The 27,025-nt window shown below is 37.1% G+C and overlaps 1 protein-coding gene across 7 annotated transcripts in view; it reads left to right on the forward strand.

Moving 5' to 3' along the window:
- SEMA5A (semaphorin 5A) overlaps nucleotides 1-27,025 on the forward strand; it is a 323,210-nt gene that overhangs the window by 269,209 nt on the left and 26,976 nt on the right. For all 7 annotated transcript variants that reach the window (XM_005484272.4, XM_005484273.4, XM_026791761.2 and 4 more), the window contains one exon: nucleotides 19,837-20,062. In XM_005484272.4, coding sequence (XP_005484329.2) covers nucleotides 19,837-20,062 — 226 coding nt within the window. The remainder of the gene's footprint in view (nucleotides 1-19,836; nucleotides 20,063-27,025) is intronic.

Raw genomic sequence — 27,025 nt, forward strand, 5'->3', positions numbered from 1 at the left:
AATACCTCTTCTCCCCCACTTACACCCTGATAGCTCCACACTTCCACTCTAAGGGTGGTCAAACAGGAGGACTCAGAATCCATAATCTTCGAAATTTATGGAAAAAATACAGCATTTGGTTTCTGTGGCTGCTCAAAATCATATTATATTTTGTATGCAGTCACAAAACGACACACAAAATGGTTTTAGTGCTTGATTGTCACAGGGCCTTACCCAAAAGGCAGTGAAGTCGATTTAGTCTTCCTCTGATTTCAGGGATAACTGAGTCAGCCTTAGACTTTTTGTCATTCTGATTGCTTTTTAAAACAGATAAGTACTTGCTCATTAATGGATTCCCAACAGTTAAAGAATAGTTTAATGTTGTCATCAGAGATATTTATTATGAATTGAATGCAAGGGGTTTTTGTTTGTTGGCTGGATAATTGTAATTTTAAGCATCTTTTTCTTCCTGCATGGTTCAATGAGTATAAATATATATTTTTTAATCTAGCTTATTTTTTTAAATTGTCACTTATCAAATACAGTAAAAAATAACTCCTTCGAAGCTTCAAATTTGACATGTTCTCTTGGGGAAATGACTTTAAAGGCTGTGGGAGTATGAGAAATCCCTGATGAATTAACTTTCCAAGTCTGTAAATGCACAGAACCAAGTACTTACTCATTGGAACAAGGAACGTGATTAGGAAAGCAAAAAGCTCTAAACCCCACAGCTGGAGCACAGATGCCAACAAACATAACTTTGATGCTTCACAGATTATTTTGAACACAAAGCTGTTCCAATTGATTCCTTCCCTGCATTTTCCTTGGAGAAACATTAAGTGCTCTGTGGTTTGTTTGTTGGTGTTCTTAAGTGGTGAAGGGATAATACAAGTTCATAAAGAAAGGCTTTTTCCTAAATGGATGCGTGCTTGCTTAATTCTACTAATTAAAGTTAACAAACCATATGTCCATAGATTTTTAGATGTACAGTACAAACAGTGCAATTTTTCAGTGCTTTTCTGGATGTGAGTTTTTAAAAGTAAATGAGGATGGGATGCACTTATTCTGTGATAGGAAGCTTGAAAGTTTAATGCTAGAGAGTTTGTACCATTTCAGAAACCTTTTTTTTTAACTTCAGAAAAGCAGATAAGCCCTTTAAGGCCACCTCTAACACGAATTTAAATCCTGCAGTGGAGTCTAACTTGTAGCTAGTGTTGAGGTTACAGAAGGTGTCCATATACATATAGGTATTTCTGAGGCATATTCTGGGTTGTAAACAGGTAGTTGTGTAGGTGTGTAGGTGCTGAAGTACATGGTAGTTGAGTGTATTGTAAAGTTTTAGTAAGAATCAGTAGCCCAGCTGTATTGGCAGTGTAAAACAGACACCAGACACCTGTGTGCTGGGGAGCAGTTTCATCCAGGTTTGTGTGAGTGACTGCTAAGGTAAAGGATACAGAATGTAAAGGGAACTGATTAAAAGTGTCTCAAAGGATTTTTGAGCTCTGTCTTGACTGAATCACTGTTGGTCCTGCTGGGATCCTGCTCTTCTTTGGAGAAGTCATGCTCATCTAGATTTCCTGAAAGCCATTTTGTTGTGAAATGGTCATTTAGGTAAAGAATGACTTTGCCAGTTTCAGTTAGTGGCTTAATTCAATTCTCATACTTTGAATAGTATCAATCATTGCATGAACCTGGGTTTGTTTCATTCATCAAAAACAGTGAAGCCTGAATGGCTTCTCTGAATTACTGCAAGTAAAATTTGTACCTCAGTCACCATAAGTCCTGCACAGTCCCAACTATAATTAAAAACATGGCAGAACAGAACTTCTGAATCATATTAGCAGTATTCCAGGTTACACGGACAGATTGAACAAAAAAAAAAAAAAACACCAAAAAAAACCCCACAGTGCATTAGAAAACATAAAGGTTTATCTTAAACAGCTTGTTTAATAACACTGCTGTTATTTTCAGATCAGGAACCAGACAGCAGTAACTGTAATGCCTGTTGTGTGGAAGAGCATCTTCCTGACTTTCCGAGTTATTATGTTTCCATTTTCTTACACTTACATAGTGTCTAGGACAGATAGGACTCATAAAAGGATTTTAAGTGCTGTAATTAATGAAAAAATATTGCAAATTTTGAGGAAAGAATTCTCAACACTTTTTTTTTTAATTCAGCTCATCTTTTAAATGGTTTCAAAATTACAAAAAAATCTTGAAAATATGTATTGGTGAGGGAGAAAGAAGTGAAAAATTGATAGTGTATGTTGAATGCAGTTTTACCTATACTAACATATCCTACAAATTCACAATTCACACTTGCTTATGTGACAATAAATTCCTGAACTAAGGAAAGCAGAACTCAGTTGTGCCAGGACCTTTATTACTGCTCTCCTCTTCCCACTACCTAAAATTCTTAAATCTGTGGGCAGTTTTTTTGGTTGGAAAAAATTATTACATGCTAGATCTTCACAATGTAGCAAATTAAGTAAAAAATTTCACTCCTTTCAGAAGAGGAGAAAAACAAAACAGAAAGGGGAAACCATTTTTTTTACACACTACTTCCTAAGCCTTTGATGGGATTTGAAATATTGGAGAAAAACTTTCCCTCCCACCTCTGCTAATCTAAGGGCTGGCTGCCTTGCAGATGAGAGAGTAGCTCTACCTGATTATGCTCAGAACTTAATTTTTGATTTACAATATTCTCTATGACTTGATGCTGATGAGGATTCGTTTCTGTCACTTTTTTCCCACTCCAACATTGAAGTATCATGCTATGAATGAGAAATCGGAGTTTGATTCTTTCCTGAAAAGGGTATGAAAATGGAAGCTTGAAGCTGTGTGGAAAAAAATTACAACACATAAAACAAAAATTTTGAATGTCACTCTTTGCTTCAAGCAATTCCTGGACTGGTACAATAGCATCCACATACTCAAAAGCAACTTTTAAACCTTTTCAGTAGCTGTCATTATTTTTCTGAGGCTCCATTCTAAAGAGATTCCATTTCACAGTCCTATTTGCACCCTCTATATCAGATGAGTATAATTACTGTATAATCACAATCAGGCGCTGGCATTCATAGATCTTTGCTGATATCACATGATAACAAAGACAATTTAGATTTAGAGCTTCTGGATTTTTGTTTCATATTTTTTTTGTCTCATAGTTTTGAATTCAAAGATACCAGTGGTAAATAAATTTCATATATGTTGGTTGGTATTGGTAAAGACTTCATCACAATTACATCTAAGAAACATGATTGATTTGTTCTCATTCAAGGAAATTATAAAGTTGCCAACTTAATCATTCCAATACAGGACCCAGTAACAATAAGAGTTAAAGTTGCACATGAATATTTGAAAATATTCCTAACTGTGAAGTATTTTAGGAGAATTTTCTTACAGTTAAGTCAGAGAACAGATTGCTTGGACTCCCACCTATTTACTAACACTTATAATTATGTTAAAGGCAAAAAAGAACACACCATTTATATGAAGCCAAGAATTTAATCTTAGTCTGATTACAGTCTTAATGTTTCTTACATTTATAACAGACTTATCAAATAGTTTAAATTACGTGCTGGTAACATAAATACACTAACTTTTTAGTCTCTGCCTTTCTCTGGTGTTAGGCTGGCCCTCCCCCTGCCCCTCGATGTGGGGGTTGATGCTTTCAGTCTGGGGGTGGATTTACAGCAACTGGATACTATCCTGAGCCCTTGGCCAGAAGTATGACATTGATATTTATGATTTCTTTTTTCTCAATTTAGGATGTGGCTGGGGACTTTTTTATGTTTATTAAGAGGCTTCATGGCTTGCTTATTATTTGTTGATTTGCAAGTCCATATTGCAGCTGAATTTACTGTGTAATGTGTGTTTTACACATGTTGGGTGCTTGCTCTTTGTTCTCTCTGCTCCCCAAGGCTGGAGAAGAATGGCCTGACTTTCCTTGCTCCTGGGGTTGCACTCATTTGATGACCTGTAACTGGCCATCAGAGATGTTTATAGCCCTTGGGCTTCAGGTATTGCCCTCTGCCAGTTCTTTCAAAGCTTCCTCTCTGCTGTGTTTTATTCAGGGGTCTGATGGGTCATTCTGCTCTCAGTAACTACATGTTGCAAATGCCCATTAGTTACAAAATACATTTTGGTGTAGACATTACATCACACAATTATAACAGAGCTGATGAAAAGTTAAAACAAAGCAGATAATAGAGATCTGGTAATTAGACAATTGCTGGTGCTTGCAAAAACAAATCTGGCAAACCAGCACAAGCTCAGGCACAGCCCAACAGATCCTTTAGCCTGTCTTGTTAGCTTGATATAAAACTGGTGGCCTGGTACAAACAACACTTAGTCCCTATTTACTGAGCTACAAAGCCAGGAAGCATGTTAGTCTATTACTTATGCTCAGGTTTCAGGTTTTTAGGTGGACCATTCATGCTGGAATGCAAGAGGGGCTCCTCAGACAATTTAATGGCACTTCCCATACCCGTGGAAAAAACCCAAAACATTGGATTTTCAAACCCAAATCCCTTCATATGGACATCAATGTTCCAGAAATCCCATTTCAACTAAGGTTTGGGATAGCTGTCTCTGGATTTTATGCAGTACACTTCACATCCACTGGAATAAATCACTTATGACATGAGCTTACGATTCTTAGTGCTAGGCCTTATCCTGTGGGCAAATAAAGATGCATCTGGGGTTTTTGATCCTGCAAACAAACACTGGAAATTCTCATTTAACTGCTGATTAGTAGGAGCCTCCCTTGATCAAATGCAACTGTTTTATGCTCATATCTCTCTGGTTGTGATGCCAGGCAGGCCCACGTTTGTTTTCACTTTGCTGAAAAGAAGATGATACTGTATCACTGTATTGATAAAACTACACAATCTTAACATTACATGTTGCTGTTCTGATCAAAGGCTCCTCTGAGCCAGATGCTTCTGTTTATTACTCAATTAAAGTAGATATAAAATACACAGATCTTCTTCTCATTGCTTTTCCTAATCTCCTATGCCTAAAATGATATTTTTTTTAAATTAATAATCTTCAGTGTATGAAAGGGGCTCATGGGACCTCATTAAAGGAGTCTCAAGGAAATCTGAAGTTGGCATAATGTGAATCTATGTGACTCTCTAGCAAGGAATTGCTTTGTTTGTTAGAAAGGCAAGCAATCTCTGCACCCACTTCTCCTTCCTGCTAGAAGAAAGGATCTCTTCAGAAAAAAACACAACTTTAGGGTGTAATAATCACATTTAGTACTATTGTAGCAGAAGATGTTGTTCTTGTATCTCACTCAGTTTTCTCCTGTGCTAAGAATTGTTCTCTGAGGCTAAATTGATAGAAGGAGTGATGGGCATGTAAAGTATTTGGGGATGCTATTCTCATTTGACTTGAAATACTGAATGATTTAAATTTTCTTAGGGCTTAATGTCACTGAATCCTACAAAAAGTAATTTTCATTTTCTGTAATGATTTGTGTTTTTGAGAGATGTGAGCAGCCATATGTTTACAGATCCTCTGTTCAAGTGCTAGCTAAATGCTTTTTGGAACATTCACACATACAAATTGAAATGTCTTTTTGCCTCTGAGGGACAAGACTGTGACACGTTGGACTGATTCTATCTGGAATCTTTGTTTAAAAACAAATAATTACCCTGTTGCATCTGCCATAGGTTCTTTCAAAGGACAAAGACAGAGAACTTTCCATTTTGTAAAATCAGATACTTTCTTTGTCATCCTGCAAAGTGATCACATTAACTTTTTTTCTTTTGTCATGAGATTTTAAAAAACACTTCCAGAATTTAAGAAGTGGTTTGGCTATATCAGTTAGAGTTCAAGGAACAAACAACTTCAAAGTTGTGACTTCTCACAGACTTGTCTAAACATGGAGAGACAGAGAGGCAATCTGAGGCAGCAAAACAGCTACAAAAATATTATTTTGCTTGTATGAAATATAAAAGAAAGAAAAAGGCAAAGTAAAAAAGCTCTCTTCCAAAATGGCATCTGTTGAAATAATTTCTCCTAGTAATATTTGATGTTAAGAGTAAGAAAGCTGAGTGATGATACATGATTTTGTATACCTTAAACAAATCCTTGGTAAACTTACATGTGGCATTCCTGCCTCCTGAAATCCCTCTAGGCATCTCTCCCATGCCTCTCTCTGGTACAGAAGTACCTGGGTTGAATGGCTTAGGTTTCATAGAGCACTGGGATCCATTAAAGCAGAGAGTTCATGTATCATTCAGTGTCTGCAGAGTGATTGTTTTATAAACCAAGCCTTCCCTGAACAGCATGTTCTGTACCTCATCATCACTGATACTGAAATATTAACTAAGACACCCACGCCTTGATAAGAAACCACTGTTTTAAGATGTACTAGAATCTGTGACCAAAACTTAAGTCCCACATAAACACATTTATGAATTACATATAGAGCTAAAAGTTAAAAGATATACCATTTCTTGTGTTCTTTTAAAACTGCAACAGTGTAAGTAGGTGAATTAGCATTTTAGGAAACCACATTCAAGCCTTCCCTTTGAAGATTTGTGAGAATTTTATCTGCATGAAGATTATTGAAAATTCTATTCTGTAATCTTCTTTCTTCCTTCTCCCTTGGGATCTCAGGGACTGCTTGCAGTCCCTCACACTTTCATCCCCAAATTCCTACCAAATATCTGCATTTTCTCATCAGTGGAATTTATTTAGCTGTAGCTGCTTTTATTTTATGTAGTCACATTAAGGACTTCTTGTGGGTATGCAAATAGATCAGCATCATTACCTTTATTGCTTTTCTATTTTTTCTTTTTTTTTTCTCTCCTTTAAATATCTTTTCCTAGACTTCTTAAGGAAAAATAAGAAACAAACCAGATGGCCTGCCTTGCCTATTTTGGCCCATTTTCTACCTTTACTGATCTTACTGGTGTTGCCTTGTCTTTGAGCATCTAGAAGACAGACTTCTTCTGTGAACTTCTGTATTTTGGTGACAAATTCCTGAGTATCAGAGAAGGATGTCAGAGAGAAAGAAAGATGCTTTACCAACTTGTCCAATTGGGGGAAAAAAGCCCCTCAACACAAAAATCTTTAGCTATAATTTTCTCTTTGTGTATATACAACTTCAGACTACTTTTGCACCTCTGTCATGTTGTGCATTTAGGCTTGCTGGATGCCAAGGCTGCTCTGTCACTCCCCTTCTCATTCTTGCAGGCAAGAGAAAATATAATAAGAGGCTCTTGGGTTGAGGTAAGAACAGGGAGAGATCTCTTACTAGGTTGCCCATCATGGCCAAAACAGACTTGACTGGGGAAATCAGTTTATTTTATTTTATTACCAGTCAAATCAGAGTAAGGTAATGAGATTTAAAACCAAATCATAAAAGAACCTTTCCCCCACTTCTCCCTTGTTTCCAGGCTAAACTTCATGAGCATGGACGCTGAGGTTCACACATCACCTCTGCTGCTCCTTCCTCCATAAGGGTAAAACTCCTCAGTCCTCCCCTTCTCCTGCAGGGGGTCCCTCCCATATGAGACAGTTCTTCATTAACTTAGCTTGGGTCCTTTTCACAAGCTGCAGCTCTTCAAGCACTGCTCCACCGTGAGTCCCTTCCAGAGAGTGCAGTCCTTCAGGAATAGATTGCTCCAGCAGTATAATTCTCATCAAACTTGCCTTGAAAGTTTTATTTGGTAGGCCAGAATTTTTATAAATAGCCAGACATTTCAAATTTAAAATCACAGTATGAATACAAAAGACTTACACAGAGCAAATGGCCATTTTTAGGAAAATAATAATGCTAACACTTTTATTTTCCAGCTGTTAATGTCATTGTCCTGAAAATGACAACGAGTTGATGGTATGCTTACAGAGCTGTCAAAATCAAGCCTGGATTATTAAGTCTACTGTGTAAATTCAGGGCACCCATCCTGAACTTGAGCTAAAATTCCATCACATGAGTTTCAGTTGTATATTCCAGCCATGCTCCCATAGTTACAGGCAGTAAGTCCTCTCCACATTGCTAGGAATATTAGAAATACAACATCATGTATTTCCCATCTCTCTTTTCCAGTAAGTTAATGTGGGTTTGTTTACATATTGCTTTGATAAGTAAGCACAGCATTTCTAACTACCCAATGGCAGTCTGCAGTCTCAGCATCTGGGAGGCATGTGCCACAGTTAAATTTTCCAATCTCTGGCATGTAACTCAACTCTTGTAGCTTTTAGCTATTTATGTCCTTTTTCTAGTATGTTGAAGAGAAAAATTTTAGTAGATGTCATATTCACTGACAAACTGGGGTTTTTTTCCTTCCCAATTTGTTCACTGCAGTGTGAATCAATCCTTTCTCATCTCCTTTTTTTCTTCCTCTTATAAATGAGTTTATGTGCATGTTATGTCAAGAAATGGGGCAGAGCTGGCATGCAGAAATTTGATTTGCAACAAGACTTGAGATGAGCATAGCTGTGTATAAAGAGAAGCTAAGGATCCTGTGTTTACATTAAGTAGCAAAGTCCTTCTTTAGGAGCTTTCATGAGCATTGTGTTCAGAAAATATATATTGTTATATCTCCAACTTGTTAAGACTCATAAAACGCTCCATTTGAACTGTGCTTTGATTTAATTTATTCAGGAAACCAGACTCTGTTCCTGGCCAGTTTATTTTCATTACCACAGTATTTTCTTTCCTATGATTTTTTTTACAGTCTATAATCTCCTCCTTTTGTTTTCTTCATTAACTTTCTGGCTTCAATGTCTTTAGCAGTGCCACCTTGCCCCTATACACTGCTTAGCCTTTCTGCGGAGACGTCAAACAAGGTGTAAAATGAAAGAGCTTTAATCCCAAGGAATTTCCCCGGAGCAGCAGAGCAGCAGTGTTCAGAAATCCTGAGCTGAAACACAATGGCTATTGTCAACTAAAACCTGATCTGGTTTACGCCAGGGTCATGCCACCTACAGAACAGCTCCTATTTCAGGAGGTACAAAGGAAGCCCATGGTTATTTTTGCTGTATCTTCCTTATACTGGAAACAGAGCATAATGTGAAGTCAGCATATAAGTAGTGCTTTTTTTCCCCCCAGAAACATCTGTCTTACCAGGAATTGGCTGAAGATCAAAAAGTGTTTTCTTTGCAAACACAGAACTTAAAAAAAATGTAGACAAATTAAAAGCTTTGTAAATAAACTTTATATAAAACAAAGAGCATTAAAATGTCTAAAAATAAAGAGCGTTGTATGAGAGAAATTGATTTATAGGGAGGTTTTTCAATTGGCACAAATTAAATTGAAAATGTGAAACAGGAGGTTCAGTTCTGATGTGATTCTGACAAATGACAGGCACCATTGGTGGATGTAAAGGCAGGATGCAGATTTGCATAAAACGAGCCATGTGTTGCTTCTGGGAAGCTATAGGGGATGTGAACTTCTGGGTGAAAGTTGTAGTGGAGATACATCAGAGGCCATGTGAGAGACCCGTATGCCTTCAGAAAAATTTGGAAGCTAGGTGAGATAACCCACAGCATTTGAAATGGAGCCATACATTTGGGAAATTGAATCCTGTGTTAAATGTACATGATTTAATTAAAAGAAATTAATACCCACTCATGAGAAAATGACTGACAATTGTATATTTATAATTGTCTGTGCAGTTTCACTTACTCAGCATGTTAAGCACAAATGTGAAAGTTTGTAGGTAATTTGAATTTATATTTATTAGCACAACTAGAGGCATAGTTTTCAAATATCTGTTTCTTTGTTTCTGCTTTTCAAGGAGCAACTTGTAAAATTTTAAACTACTCTTTTGATTGTCCTTTTACTTTTTGTGGTATTTTTTTTCCCCACATATCCAGGGGCTCTAACACATGAGTTGAACTGATGCTTGCTACAGCAATTTAAGTAGCTCAGGTGTCCCCCTTTACTAAAGGTCATGTTTCCCATAGCAGAGTTGGCAGAAACAAATATGTTGGCTTTTTGGTTGCAGTGCTTCCTTGTCCAAGTGATTACATGCTATAACTGAAGATGATTTTGTGTTTATCTTCTTGACTGTAGCAGCAGTGACTGAGGTGTGGGCGCACAGTCACATCTGTCAGCTCAGCTGTAACTTCTGCCCTGGGGAAAGGCAGATGTTTGTGCTATGATAACATATTAAATTGTGCTTAAGTGCATTTTTTTGGTTCAGTTTGCTTCCACAGGCCTTGGTCAAGGCCTGAAAAAGATGTTGATAGCACAGTGGATTCTTTTTAACCTACCTTGTATATCTATTTGCCATAGGTGGTGTCTCTCAACATTGCTTTAAACGAATTTGGAGAATGGGACATGTGTTTGTTTCTCTCCTTTCACTCATACACAGAGGAATAGCCTTTGAGCTGTGAAGATAGGGATTTTTATATGCACATTAACTTTCCATCTTTGAATTTCCTCTGAGTAGATGGAACTTTCTGGTATTTGTCAGTTTTGAAGATGAGATAAAAACCGTCTGGGGCTGGATGGATCTGGCGGCTGAATATTTGGCAATATCCACTGGGCTTCCTCATCCATACTCGGATCCCTTACTAAGTGACTTCATATTCAGAAGTGCAGATCACTGCCTTTCTGCTACCTCATCAGAAAGTGCAATGATCAAAATCTCTGAACCCGTGTCTTTGTGTGTCTAAATCAATTTCCAATGGGTTTAAATACTCCCACAGTTGAACACATTTCCGCAAGCACTTCTGCTTTTTACTGCAGCTCCTAGCTTTGGACTGGCAACTCTGAATTGAAGTTCATGGCTCGTCGTCTGTTCACTTTCTACCATTTCTATCACTTACACATTTGTTATTTAGGAACTGCTCTAACTTTTAAGTGTTGTCTCAGGAGTGACATTATTGAATTTTTCCCTCCAGGATTGATTTATCATTTAAGTTGTCCTTTACGTGAAAAATACAGTAAGAATACTACAATAATCAGCTTTTCAGAGCAAAACCAGGCTTCAGCTTTTCCCAAAATTAGTTTTCTGAAATTTTGCTTCCAGTTTGTTATAAAACACAGTTTATTAATCTTTATAACTAATGTGGGAAAACCCCAAAAAACAAGTAAAAAAGCTGTAATTGAATGCTTAGTGTCTAAATGATTGCATAAGCAGCTAATACTTTCACACTATCAGGTCAATTTTGATGTACCAGTGATTAATAGCTGCATTTTTTCCTTCAGATTTTGATCCTAAATTGTGATCATTCAGCTGAACCTAAAAGATGGTCTCATTGTAGAAAATAAGATCAATGATGAACAGTAGGCTGGTAAAAGCATTACTTTTAATATAAGGCTGCACTGATTATATAATGAATGATTGAGGATAAATTAATAAGTATCTGAAAGAGTGATCTCTGGATAGATATAAAATAATAATGACTATTCTAATTTTCTGCATTACTTGGCAGCAGGCTTTTCACACAGTTAATTTTTCAGGTTTAAATATTATGGAGGTAATGTGTCCTCAGCATGCACATTTCAAGAACTACCTTATGATTGTGCCTAATTTGAAACTGCCTTGTTAAAGAAAAGAGCCAATTTGCCACATTGACAAATATTGAAACTAACATTGGGTGAATCTAAGCATCAGGTACCTAAGAATCAAACATTTTATGGGTCACAAAGTAGGCAAGTAAATCTGCTGTCATATGTGGAAACTGAAATTCCAAATTTTCTTCCACTTTTGGTGTTTAAAAATGTGTTGTTAGGGATCTCCTTTTACAACAAGAACATAGCTCTCTTTGTCTTTCTAGAAACCTGCATGAAGGAAAACACAAGATGAAGGTAATTTATTAGCGATAACAGATTTGCAGTGATTATAAAGCAGCACTCTTTAAAACTGATGAGTTGATAGCCTTTTTATGTCTTTTTGACTATTGGATTAGCTCCTAAAAGTCTTACTCTCAGTTAATAAATACTTGGATAGCCATGATTTCCAGCAGTTTAAAAAATATATTTTTAGTTAATAATAACTGTTTCAGCAATTTGGAAGATTTTGTCAGGAATTATAGGGCCCACATTAAAAATGTTAAGCTTCTCAGTAAGAGTATTTTGAAACTAATTGCAAACAATTGAGTTATTATAGCAAAAGAAATCACTCGTTTTCCATCTGAATTAATCCTCCTTCCTTTGAGTTTGCATTTATAATGAATGAAGCCACATGCTCAGATTGTTTAGCATGGCCCAGCTGAGCAGTAACTCCTTGAGCTGCAGGAACTCATTTTTTCCAATGCATTGATCATACCTCCCAAAATGGAATTTTGAACAACCTCTTTTTCTCCACTTCTGAAGTACTGAGTGATCAGGGAAGCTACATCTCTTTTCCTGGTCTTTTCAAATGGCACATTCTTAATTTTAAAGGTAAAATTGAATTCTCCCTCTTTATAATTAAATTTATAAAGATGTATTTCAACATAAGTTTACTATTTATGTGCTGATTTTAAAAGCTGAAAATATCAATTTTGATTCATTTACAAGTAACACATCACTTACCTTTAATGATATTTATATTTCACCATTTACTTGTCATGATCTTGCTCAGATATTGGTCCTGGCTTTCCTACTGCTGTTGAGGCCTTCACTTTGTGGCAATATAGAAATCACTATTGAGTCATTCTGGTAAGTGCATGCAGTCATTTTTAGGTGGACAATCCCTTCAGCCTTAGAGCCTAGATTATTTATGGTCCTGTGTGTTCTGTTTTCATTCAGTCAGTAATACCTTATATTTCTTTTCTTTCCACCTGTCTAAATGACACACTCAGGCAAAAAATAATTGAATCCTTAGTCCTCTGACAGGCCCTTCTGGCTTTCTGAAATTTTTCTGGGTTCAAGTGGTGGCATCCCCAGCTTCTCATCCCCCACTTCTGGTGGTTCCCACCTCACAGTGGGGCTTCTAGAACAAGAGACATGTTTATTATGTGCCAGATTGTAACACTGCATACAAAACCACAGACAAGGTGGAATTTACAATAAGATTCCTAAACTGGAGAAAATGACCCCTGGACACCAATCTCCTAAGCAGCAGCTTACCTGCAAAACAGTAATTTTCAGTAGTAGCAATTTCCTTCAGAAAAGTTTGATGAGTTTGACATAAAATGTAGCTTTTGAGTGGGGAGTTACACAAATGTCTGGTAGAAAAAGGAAAGTGGTGGCTTTGTTCAGTCCAAAAACTGATGGGTTTATGAAGAGGTGATGAAAGTAAGAACTTCCCTTATCTAAGTAAAGTTAGTGATATTGAATACAGGAAGGATTTTAGTCCTGAACTGTCCTAATCCCCTGACCTGCCCACAGGGCCTTGAACTCCTCCAGGGAAAAGGGATCCAAATTCAGCCTTTAATTCCTTTTAAATTGCCCTTTACACCAATGGGAATTTTTCCAGTTCTTTTCTTTAAAATACACAAAATTGAAACAAAAAGTTGTGTGCAGTCAGTATTTGCAGCCAAAAGTTTTTGGTCCAGAAGAAACTTATTTTCCTCCCTCTATCCATCAAAATATTTTTATAATCCATTCTGGACACAACCTCTTACCTTTACTTCACATTGCTGCAGGATTGCATCTGCAGTGAGCAATAGCTTCTGCAATCCTGGTTCCATTGGAATCAGGAGAACTCCTACGGATGTCAACTGAAGCTAAAACACTTCCTACAAACTAGGATGTCTAAGTGGAGTTAAAATACAAAGGGGATCTCAGAATATCTTTCAGGTTTTGTTTTCCAAGTATAGCATTGAAATTTACAGGCTAGAAGATGTCTTTTTAATGGATTGAAATTAATGGAGTTTGAGTGTTCTTTCATGTCATGCTTTTAGAGTAGTATAGTAGCAGCAAAATTACACTCAACTAAGATAGATCTACTGGTATTTGGTTGAAGAATCTGGCTTTTTAAACTGTGGAATAAATAGGAATATGATCAGGGACTTGTCTTTTGTTTGTTTTAGTTTAAAAATGCCTCTTTAAATAGACAAGACTTTACACTTCTGCAGTAAAAATAAATGAACCATTTCTCTTTTAAAGTTCAGTTAGTAATTTTTTGTGTTTTTTAACCATGGGAAGATAAATTTTATCTATCTCTTGGTTCTTGGGGAGAGAGAGAGTGTGTTAGTTCTTCAGGGAACTTATATTTTGATATGTAAAGAAAGCCCCTTCTACATGGATGCTGTTTTTCTGTGGAGTTTTGTAGCCCTGTTGCAGTTGGTTTGGCCTTTGTTTTGCTTGCATGTGAGAGCTATCCTTTCTTTTAACTATGTATTGCTGTGGCAGATTCAGGGGCTGAGAGAGATGGCTGAGAAGCTGGGGTTCTCATATCTTGCAGCCCTGTCTTGTCTCAGGTGACAGATGTTCTACACCATTCGATTTATGGATCAGCAACACTCTTTTCTACCAGTGTCTTAATATCTGAATTATTTTGGGCTAGTCAAATTGAATTTTAGCATGATGGAACAAAAAGAAAAAAATTCTAAGTATTTTTTTAACCAATGGATTGTTTGGTGATTCACAAAATATTTCAGAACTAATACGATATATTGAAAGAAAATCATAAAAGATACCTCTTGGACTGAAAATATTTAAATACACTGTCAGTGCTAATTTAGCTGCTTTGTCTGTCACACTAACAGGTGAGAAAGAAAAACAGAGATGGGAGCTACAGAAGTGCATTCCACACAGACATACTATATGCATCAAAGAAATAAGAGCTTGTTAGGAGAAAGCCCTCCATAATATAAACATATAAATGGGAATAGAATGCTCCATCTGAGTTCTGGTTGTAATGAAAAAAAATGTACTTCAAATGAAGATAATATTTTTGCCTAGTTTTTTAAGGAGATATCAGAGTATCATGCTTTTGGTTAATTAAAATCAACCTTAAACTAGGAGTAAAAGTCTCAGAGATTCTCAAAATGTTTAGGAATTTGACTAAAGTAGCTATGCAGAGGCTAAAAAATAAGTAGTTAATTTTTTGTTCTCCAGGAGAAAACAGTGAGTTTTGTTGTTTTGTTCAATCTTATTTAACAATAGTCTCCTCTAATTTGAAATTGCATTTTACTTGTCCTTTTCTAAAATCATATAACCAAATAATTCTAAATAAATCTTGGTAGAAAACATGATACTAATAGTCTTTTTCCATTTAGCAAAAATACTAGGGAATATATTTAAGGACAGAAGCAAGGAGCTGCTTAATAGCATAATCATTATCTATTATTCCAAATATATTATGATTTCAAATAATCATATTAATTTATGATGCCTTTTCTCATATTACCACCAGTATTCTTCAGGATCATTTTTTATTTAAATATATTGTCAAACCATGACAATTATTTTCACAGACATGTATTTTGTGAGGTATGTATTTATTTGCATATTTTGTGTAAAATTTCCAGTGATCTCCAAAAACCTGCAATATTGAGTTGTGCCCTAAAATTTAGTCTTGCAACACTTACTGCATCTTTACCAGGTATAGCCAGGCCTAAATTCAACTGTCTCCACTGGCTAAATTCAATCTAAACTAATTTGGTGAATTAGACCACAAGTTTCAGAACAACTTGCAAAGAGAACTTTGAGAATGTGGTTAAGCTTGAATTATTGCGATGATATTTTTTGGAGTCTGTAAAAGGTCTCAAGTAATTATTGCTCTGAGTCCACAAGTGTACCCTAAGGACTAATGTGCATAATCCATCACTTGAGCCCCTGAAGTATTTCTCTGAGTACCTAGAGAATCCCCTAGGAGAGCTTGACCCCATCTCTCCCTTCAGTCCATGTGGAATGTCAGAGGTGGAGGTTAGCAGCTGCTGCCTCAGTTCCTCTCAGCAGCGCTATTGAAGGAGAGTTCCTCACTGTTTTTCTAGCTCTGTCTTACCACTGAGATGAGATCTCAGTGTTTCATCTGAGACTTTTATTCATCTGAGACTTACATGTTACTTGATAAATGTGCCCATGATTCTAGCTGGTAAAATTGCTTTGGAGAGGGCCATATTCTTGAAATCCCTCTTAGGTAAATCATTCAAGCATTGGACAAGGTGATAAGAGGAGGATAAACCAAGCAGAGGTATCAGTTTCTGTATTCCCTCTCTTCCCTCTCAAATCTTTCCTGTTAGACTATATCTTCATGCTAGCAGCACTTAATATATCCATGTATAATCTGAACTATGACTTTTCTCTCCCCCTTTCCTCACTTGCACATCTGAGGGAATTCAGCGCAAGTTCATTGTTCTGTTTTTAGCAGAGTTCTCAGCATCAGATCACATTGATGCTCTCAATGAGCACCGTGTGGTTTTTGATTGCTCCATGGCAGACATGGTAGTCAGCAGAGCAGTGCAGCACTCGCTGTCTGTGAGAGAAGCCAGGGGGCTCTGCCAGACTCCAAGGAGTGCCAGAACTCCAAGGACTCATCCATTCTGGCAATAGTCCTCTGAATTTTCTCTTGGAGAGATTATTTACTGCTGTAAACATTCTCCAGTTAAAGTACATGTACTTTTGTTTGCCCAGCTTTCTGAGCCTTTCGTGGTTATTATCCAGTGGTTGAATAGATACGCATGACAGCACTCAAACTTCCATATGAGCTGTGCAGCAAGCAAGAGGAAAGGAAAAACTAATAAGTAGTCTTCAAAGACACTCTTCAGGAACATCTTTCTTTCTGTGCTGGTAGCAGCATAGGAACATATGCTCTCTGTCAGGGTGTATGAAGGGGCTACACATCCTGATGGATAGTGAGCACTGGCAGTCTGTCTTTCTAGGAGCGAGGGAGCTGACATGTTCATCTCAAAAGTGTGGTAGCAAAGAAACATTCAAAACTTTGCCACTAAATTAACTTCTTCCTCTTCTAGCTATTTGACAAAGGGTCCATTACATACCTCACATATTCTGCTTTACATGACCCTTACCTTTCTATGCCATGCCTAATAAAGAAAGCCCTCATATTTCTAGCAGCTTTTGGTTTTGACTGAAAAATATTAGTACAAAAATAGCAAATAGCAAATGAAGAACTGAGATTTTTTAGACTATTGTGACTATATTGAAATAAACAGGGTAGTAGCTACTAAACTGGTTGATTTTTTCCTGCTTACTTACTAATAAAGAAGAGTTTGGGATTCAAGATGTTTGAAAGTAATACAGCACATCTCCCCTTCCAAGACATTTACCTTTGCAACAGAAAATAATTTCATTCAGAAAACTGAAATATGTGACAAATGTTAAATGGATTAAAAGCTGGTTCATTGACAAATTGAAAAATGTGCTGTCAATGGGCAGATATAAATTACTGTGTCTAGTAGAGTCTGCCTGAAATCAGTTCTTGGGTCAATAGCACTTAACATTTTTATCAACAGTCTAGACAGTGATTTAAGACATTTTCAGTAAAGCTTGAGCAGGACAGAGATTGGTGAGGTAGTAAATAATATGTTAGATAATTGCAGAAGCTAATAAAACATATTTTAATATTGCCAAATACTACCAGCCTCTTGTGTGGGATAAAAATCTATAGGTAGTTGTTAAGCTGTGATTTAGAAAAGGACAGGTTATCAAAGATAATTGAGTCTACTCTTTGTACAATCTTGTGGAAGGAAAAAGCACTAATGCAATAATGTGCATATTAAAGTCAGATTGTTAGGAGAATGGGGTGATGATTGCTTTTGCATGCTGTATTGATAAGATGGCTACTAGAATGCCAAATCCATTTTTGGTGTCCAGTCTTAAGGAAAATGAGGAAAAAGGACAAATAAAAGACATTGGGGTGCACAGGACCTGGAAATCAGGTTTTAAATCCTGTGTAGGTTTAACAAGCTGAGCTTAGTTTATCATTATATATGGGTATTTGGGCATGAAATGTTTTTTGTAGGTTTGGGACAAGAAACACTCTCAGCATCATTGATAAAGTCACAGCAAAATTCAGTAACTGGAAAATTAAATTAAGAGGAAAATGCAGCCTCATATTAACTTGCAATTTGTTAGCTTTGCAGATTACTAAATAGCAGAACAGCTGATCCGGGGAAGTGATAGACTCATCACTGCTAGACATCTTAGACATCATAAAAATAAATAAAGGAGAGGGAAAGGCAGATTTAAGATTTCTTTATTTACAGTTTATGTACTGCAAGGAGGATAGTCATACATGTTCTGTCCTAAGTCTAAGACATACCTAATTTAAAGAGTTGAGTCCTGAGGAGGCATGGAGAAATTACTTTCCCTGTTGTACCTGGGAGCACATAATTTTCTTGTTCTTCGCTGTCTTCTGAACCAGAAACCAGACCAGGCTGGCACTCAGATCCCAGAAGGTTTGATCATCTTCCCTGAATGATGCTTGAGTATGGCTTATGGTCACCATAGAAGTGATCAAAAGGTTTTAAGGTAGGGAAGGACTTTGCACAGCCCTCAGGAGGGAGCAAGAGTAGTCCAGCTGAAGCCTTTGGTCTGAGCTCTTTATATATGAAGTAACAAAAAACTGTGGAAGCACAAGGTTGTCACAAATCCCTGTGATGTCAGAACTTGAGAATCCTGAACATAATGGTGGGTTCTCTGGTGTATTGCTGTGTTAGTGGGACAGGGATTTCTGAGGATTTTTTTTCCCACTCTGACAGATGGAAAAATTAGAAAAGCTCTCAGACAATAAGCTTCTTTTAGATTTGAAATACAAACACAGGCTTTAAATTAAAATATGGGTTGAAAGTGATTGGTCTAAACCTACTTGGGTATGTTCATAAGTTACACTATCTGTGAGAAGAGGTAGTGGACTGAGGGAAGTATGAGATAAAAAGGACATTACCACCATGGGAAAGAGAGGATTAGGTAATATATTGCTTGTTGGAACATGGTGGTATCAACTGGGGTATAGATTATGGAAGAAGGAGGTTGTACTATATGATAAACCCATTATTTCTATTGTTTCCTTATTTTTTGGTATTTAGTGAAATTACAGATTTTAGTAGGCTCCTTTTCAGAAGGAGGTCTCTCTTTCTTACAGGCAAGAGGTAGAGAGAAAATTTAAAAGTTTTGCCACTGATGCCTAATTTTTTTTTATCTTTAATAATTTGTCAGTGTGAATTCATTCTGATTTTAAATGCTTGTTTAATTTCATCCATAAATTTAACAGAGAATTTGCATCAGATGAAGTATATTTTGTTCTGGAAAATGAATAGGCCAGACCTACAGACCATGATGATACTCATCAGAAGATGTAGAGTGTGGGGCTTGAGAATACTGACAAGTCTGCATTTGTGAGAATACTGGCAATTCTGTATTTTTTTCTTAAATGTCATCTGTTCCGTTTAGTGCATATCACTCCACAGGGAATTTGCTTCTGAAGATAGGTTTAGCAATTCTGGAGCTATGAGTAACACACACCTCAGTGAGCCAGAATCTGTAATATAAAACAAATTTTATCTGTTGTCCATTTTGAAGTATGTAAGCAATATACAAAATGGACAGTGGTTTGCTTTTTCATATGCCACTAGATGTTACCAAGGAATTATTTGCTGGTTTGTGACATGTACTTGCAGTTTATTCGAATTCTTCTTAATTAAAAGCTTTGGCTTATTTAGCTTCACCTTACTTGGGGCTATTAATTTATAAAGGATATGCTTGATTATGGTACTTAGAGTGTTTGATTTACTGTTTTTATGGATGTGATAGATCTAATTTGTACTGATATATTATTGCTTTTAGCAGTGTGGTACTGCGCTTGCATAGAAGCTGGAAACAACACTTTCAGCTTGAGACTGGTATTAAAAGTTCATTGATGATCAATGCTATTAGAAATGTTGAAAATATATCTGAGAATGTTTTTAAAAGGGTCGTCTTTTTGTCTAAGTGTTTCTTGTGTGTTTTTAAGGTCGTATTTGATGACTGTGTTTATGATGACCTTTTTCTTTCAGGAATATCAGCCTTGCAACACCAACGCCTGCCCGGAGTTAAAGAAGACAACTCCCTGGACACCATGGACGCCGGTGAACATCTCAGACAATGGCGGTCACTACGAGCAGCGTTTCCGATACACCTGCAAGGCGCGCCTGCCCGACCCCAACCTGCTGGAGGTGGGGCGGCAGCGCATCGAGATGCGCTACTGCTCCAGCGATGGCACCAGCGGCTGCTCCACAGACGGTGAGAGAGCCAGGCAGGCTCACCCTGCCCCCGCTAGGGACGTGCCTGCAGTTCCATTTTCAGCTCAGAGCGGAGGTTCCTGCTTGCTGGTGTTGTGTGTGACAGAACTGATAATGAAAAGGAGGGCCCAGTGATCCCAGTAGGGAGCGTAGCCTGTATTTCTTCTGGATGTAGCGTCATCATTCAGCATAAGCAAGTGTCTTTCATCACCAGTTATGAGATTTGCCAGGTCATTTTAATTCTCTTCTCAGTAATCCTGATCTGGTAAGATTCTATTACCCCTTATACTCCCCTGAGCTTTCACTAGGGGTGAATTTGTGCAACATTAACAAATTTCCAAAATATGGAATATTCTAAGAACTTCTGCTCAGTAGTTTGAAAGTAACAACTGTAAGATTCATACAGGTGTTTAAATAAATAAGGAGTTTATGAACTGGATAATTTCTCTTATAAAAGTTTATGTTGTACTTTTGCTGGTAATTGAAAGTTCTGTTCATTTCTGGTGTTAAAAACCAAACTCCTTCAAAATATTTTCAAATTTAGATGACTTTAAATTTGAATTTCTTTGTTTCAGAATTTTCTTATTTTCCTATCAGTAATACCTAGTTTTGTGTAAGTGTAAAAAATTAAAACTAGGAGAAATCATTCTAATTTTATTAATGATTATATATAATATAATTCCACTAATTAACTAGTTTTAATTGTATATCAGTGTATCTTTTAAGGTGTTATATTTTAGTCATATAATTTAAAAAATACTGCGATTTTATTATTATATTTTAATATTTATAGGCCTGTTTTCCACTTACATAGTTTTTTGTATCTTCACAAGACCCAGGTTAGCTGAAACAAAAAAAGGATAACTGAAGGCATTTGGATTTTCTAAGGCCACAAAGAGAGAACAGTTTCTGAGTCCCTGAACTTTCTAATTCTCAGTATTCTTCAAACAGACCAACTATTGTGAAAGTCAGTTTTAAGCTTCTGCCTGTACTAAGTTTACACGTCAAGGTTTTGGTAGCGGGGGAAGCTGCAGAGTTGCTTCAGTGATAATATGCTAGAAACTTCCATTCTCTCCCCCATCACCTCCCCCCCACCCTTCATCGTGTACAAAACCTTTATTGTTTCCCTTGGCATCTGTGTCTCTTTGGAGGGGGAAGGATGTTAGCAGTTTTTTGGTGCTGGTACTTATCTGGTACTCCAGATAAGACTTAGTTTTGTGTTCTATGTCATTCCCATTTCAGATAATCGACAATGTCAAATGTTGGGGTTTCACTTAGGTATGGATAGCAAAGCAGATTTTGGCATGGAGCAGCTCTTGTCACAAGGGTTTCTTCTATTCTGTTTTCATCCAAACTAAATTTCAGACTTTATTGAGCAAAGATTTTACTCTGCTAGGGTTGGTGTATGACCTGTCTCTTGTCCTTAATGAGACTTCAAGGTGGTGCTGCTGCTTTTTGCTGTCTTCCAGCACCTAGATATGGATGATACGTTTTTAAAATTTCATGAGATTAAATGAGAAAGAGAATGTTTTTTTCACCAGGCAGTGCAGACTTGGGAAAGTTATCACAAGTAGAAGTAAAGCTACAGAAGAATCTAGGTATAATCTGGTCTGACAGCTCAAATGGCAGCATGTAAGAGAGGAGTATACAAAAGCCAACGCATGACAAGAGAGGAGGTCAGTAGGGCGAACCAGAGAAGAGCCAGTTTGTTGTAGATCACATTGCTGCAAGAACTTCAAACTTGGCATGGAAACACCTCTCTCAGCTCTGAAGTCATAATCATAAGACCTCTCCTGGAGCTGGATGCATAGCCTGACTCCTGCAGAATATAGGCAGAAGTAACAAAGCCTATAATTTGTTAAATGAAGCAGTTTTTCAGTGTGCAAGTAATGGGAGTGGGGATAGTGGTTCAGGTGCATTTTTTGCCTGATTAGCATGAAGATTTTTTTTTTTTAACTTCTGAACATAATACTTCTGAATTTCCTAGCATTGTACTTTTTTTTTTTTTTTTTTTTTTTTGCATCTTGCTGAAGCTGCTGCTTTGATTCATTTGGAAATAATTCATCACTGGAGAAGTGTATGTGCATGACCTCAACCCTGTTGCATAGTTATAGAAATGTTCATCTGGGTGAAGGATTTTTGCTGACTAATTCCAAAACTACTGAATATTTAAGTACTTTTTATTGAGTACTTGACAGGGCAGAAACTATTATACATCTGTCTGTTCTTTCTAGTGAGTGCCCTTATGGCTTTGTCATTAATTTGCACTCATTCTTTGATTCATTTTGGCCAGTGAGTCTTTAATTATTCTGCAATGAAAGGTGAAACTCGATCGGTGTTCCAAGTGGCTGCATTAACCAATACACTTCTGGTGACAATAGCACATTTTATTTTGAGACTGTTTGCTTAATAATTTTCTGATTATGGATGTCAGAACAGTATGGAGTGGAACATTTATTGAAGGAGCGATGAGGGGGCACCATTTTGATTTGCTGATGAGATGAAATTTGCTGACTGCATCTAAACTGCAGCATTCAGGAGCTGAAAGAATTCAGGAGCACTTCCTTGCTCCCAGGTTTACATGTGGGCCAACCCAACACCATTCTGCTCTGATTTCAACACTGCTCCTTGATGTCACGGGAAGAAAATACATGAATAAGCGTCGTGTAGAGTAGCCGTAGCTTCTGGGGCAGAGGGAAGTCACGAGAATGGGAAACCTTGAATTATGGCAGACACCTTCATAGGTGCATTCACCTAGATAGCAAGACAACATCATAACTTACTTCCACCTGACCAGAGCCTGGATGCTGTGAAACGTTATTTTCATTATCTCCATGTTGAATTGTAGCAATTTTCTGGCTTTTACAGAAAGATTAATTCTGGTACAGAGTGCCTGACATACCTCATTACCAAAGATGTGTTCTGCAGAGATCAGTTCTCTGTTCCTTGCAGATAGGAGCCATTTGTTAGAAATTTTCTCATTGCCTATAATCTCCCACTGTGCAACTATAGTCACACCGTGTTAAACAGAATCATGTTTCACTGTCAGATGCTAGCAAAGCAAACTTTCTTTGCAGTCTGAGCTTAGAGATAGAACTTCTTGCCAGAAACCCTCTAGACTCCTCCTGAGTGTGGTAAGATTTCCATCTCAATCAAGTAAGCAGTAGCATTTTCAGACTGTATTCATGCTTTTCTGATCTGAAGTTTGATTAGGAGGAAAGAAAAATAAATCTTGTTCCCTGCCTCTGGGTTTTCATGTAGTGCTCAGATAGGAAAGAGACAGCTATTTTAAATAAGCTGTAAGAGATTGTGTACATTGTTGTACGTCTTAAAGCAGTCTGTACAATCCAGCATTCAGGGTATAGAAATTACCTTAGCCTAGGCTTTAATATGTGCTTATGAAACATATTAGATATCTACATTAGACATGCTGGCTCTTTGTTAGATTATCTGATATATAAATAGCAATAATTTTATTGGAAACATAATCTTTTAACCCAGGGATAAATATTTCCCAAGGTATGAGGTTGCCTGATATTTCCAAGTTGAATTTATCCAACCAAATTCTAGACTCTGTAGTAGTCTACAAAGAGAACTTCAGCCCCCTGAGGAATGAGGGACCCATTGAAGATAATCATCTGATATAATGGGTGCAGTTCACCCTCTGGAGATAGATCCTGCCTTCTTTCCATGGTGTACAATGCAGACCCCAATGGTGGGCTCAGACAAGACACTTGACTTTGACATGGCCAGAGTGAGACCAGGTTGACCTCCAAAATACATTCTGAAGGCAATTAACAAAGGAAATACTTCTATTTTCATTCATTTTGGTCTTAAAAAATCTTTTTTTGCCTTTTTTTTTTTTTCCTAGGCACCTGGAAATCTGCACCTAGCTTCCTAGTTATTGCTGCTTCCTCTATCTCAAACCTCATAGCAATAGTTACTTGTGAAGGCTGGATGTGATTTTGTCTGAATTACTCTCCTAGTGGCTATGATCTCTTGTGAAAAGTTTGATTAAATCTTTCCTTGTGTTCCCACAGGAAATCTATACTGCATTCAGAAAATTTTACAGAATAGAACATGTGCTGATAATCAGGAATGTCCTGTACTCAGGAGGATTAAGTTTGGAGATGTTATCTCTTATACATACTGAAGCTAAGTTGTGGTATTCTGAGTAAGAACGAAATGAATTCTGGAAGTTAGAACTGAATTTGATGACAAATTCAGGTTTGATTGACAAAGCACAACTCAGTGGAACTTTGGGGTTAAATAATTAAACACAGAAAAACTATGTAAAAGAAATAAAGTTTTCATGCTAATATGACATCTTCCATCTAAATACTCTTTGGGTTTTTAAAATATGTCATCTTTGCATTGCATTAATGTTTGCCATTACGTTTTACTATTTCAATTTTACTATGTTTTGGAGGTTTATAAAGTTTTTTATAAGTTATAGGCCAGAAGTTATGTAAGTTTTATGCTTCAATAATATTGTCAAATAACTTGCAGACTATCTTCAGAAAGTGACAACACTGAAACAATCTTTGCTTATCCTTGTTACCTCTGCGCTTTAAGCAGTGTTATATGCTGCCACTTAGAAATGATTCAGGATACCTGAATTTTGGCTTCAGATAATCTTTTCCTAAAGTCATGAACCTAGACTGCTTGGATAATTGAATTTTCTTTGTTAGGTCGGAACTGGAGGACATAAGTCATAAATCAGCCAAGCAATATAATTTATCAGGTGTCACAGCTACTTCTCTTTTACTTAGGGCTGTATTACTTAGCTACAGGCTAGACTAGGGAATTATTATTAAACTATGTGCTTTAATAGAACCTCACTTTTAAGGCAAATTAATTGAACTTGGCTGAGGGTGTTGCAGCTTTCAAGCAGAATCAGGCCAACCAAAGTCTCATTACAAGCTTTTGCAAAAGCAGATTTTTTTCTCCTGTGCTAGTCAGGGCAGGTGACTTTCATGTTAACGTGTCTTCAGTCAGAATTAATTTCTTGTGTATTTATGAAGCTATTTCAATTCAACCAAAAAGTTTTAAAAGTGTAATTATAAATCATTGAATGATCTTGGTTTATATCAGAATGATGTGAATTAATTAGGCAATGGTTTTCAGCTATATTTGCATTATGGAATAAGTAAATCATCACAGGGCAGTACTAATTTCTCTATAATTTTACTGATACTGAACAAAGCAGAAATGCTTAAAATGAGAGAAAAGTCTTTTGTTTAGATGTCAGTTGATATCTTTTGTATTCCATGATCTTAGAAGTTAATGGTTATTTTGTCCACAAAATCACTTTGATGGCTTTTACTGAAGTTTTTGCAGTACATGCTGTTACTTGTGGGACTTTTCACCTTAGACAAGCACAGCTGCTTTTTAAAATTGTTCTGGGTTCAAGTAGTTAAATGCCCTTTTCTAGCCACAGTGCACCAGTTTGTTACTGGAAATGACTTCTGAACATCTGAAAATGAACTTCTTGGTAAGCTGTAAGCAGAATTTTTGCTTCTAGTTGTTCATAGGGCTCTAAGTCAGTCATAGGCTTTCTGAGAACAATTTAGTTTAAAACATTTGAATGATGAACCTGTCATAAAGGTTGGATCGGAATTTGACTTACAGATGTTCTGTCTGTCTTGGGAAAGCTATTCATTAGTTTATTGATGATGCTATGACTGATCATTCTCTCTGCTGATTTTACAAGTATTTCTGTAGATGTGCTTTAATTAAGTTGGGGCTAAGATTTTATTTTGGCAACTAGACTTTTGCTGCTACCATGCCAAGGGCATTGGCCATTGCATCCTGGTTTGACTATATATATTTATGTTGGGAGCAGTAAACTGAGAAAAGCAGCTTAATGTTGGATCTTCTTGGGTGGCACAATCTAGATTCTGTGTCTGGAGTTCAATGTAGAGCAATCTGAAAGTGGTCCAAACTACAAACAGAAGCAGCGAGCAAGAAAACCACAGTTTAATGAGACAATTTGGAGTTTTCAGTTTTGTGCCACTTGCTCTGAAAGATTACAATGCTTTTCTATTTATGCCTTCTCCTGTTGAATTTGATGTAATCTGTGGTAAGGCTAGGACTTGGTGCTGTATATACACTTACTTTCTGAAGAATTTTTGCTTCAACAAGTTCTGCAATGTAATCTTTTGATTAATTTTAAATTGTTCCCCATCCCCTCCACTACCTCAGTTAATAAACAGGACTTGTCAGCTGAAGGATGCAGAAACTTGGTTCAGAGCCCCAGATGGGCTCTCTGCCTGTGCTGAGTGAAGGGGAAGGATCCTTCCTTGACCGACTGGAAAAACTCTTCCCAATGTAACCCAAGCTCCTTCTTTTCGCAATTGCTGGCTCACATTCATCTTTCTGTCCTCCAGAACCCTAAGATCCTTCTCTGCAGAGCATGAGGTGGTTGCCCTCAAAGTATGGTTGCATGGGTTGTTCCTGTGCAGATTCAAGACTTTGCATTTCCCCCAGTTGAACTCCATGAGGTTTCTCCCTGCCTTGTCAAAGTGTGACATGACCCTTTGGTGTATCAGCCAGTCTTCACAGTCAAGGCAAAATTGTCCAGGTCATTAATGATGGTGTTAAGCAAGATTGAACCTCATGACTTTCCTGCAGCTGGCCTCTTAGTGGCTTATCACTGTCCTATGGGCCTGGCTGCTCAGCCAGTTTTCAACACATTGCACTGTGCACTTATCTAGCTCATACTTTGTTGACTTGTCTAGCAGGAAGTTATGTGAGTCAATGTTAAAACAAATACTATAGTTGAGATAAGTAACATCCACTGTTCTTCCTTCATCTGTGCACTTTGTCCCCTCGCTGTAAAAGGCTATAATGTTGTTTAAGGAATATATAGAACAGTATTCCCAGAATGCAAACTGATCTTGTCACTTTTCATGCTGTTAATGGTATAATGTTAATTTTTTACTGTGTAGTTTCTGTCTGAAGA

This window comes from Zonotrichia albicollis, chromosome 1 (assembly GCF_047830755.1).
Source record: "Zonotrichia albicollis isolate bZonAlb1 chromosome 1, bZonAlb1.hap1, whole genome shotgun sequence".
In the NCBI taxonomy this organism is placed as follows: Eukaryota; Metazoa; Chordata; class Aves; order Passeriformes; family Passerellidae; genus Zonotrichia; species Zonotrichia albicollis.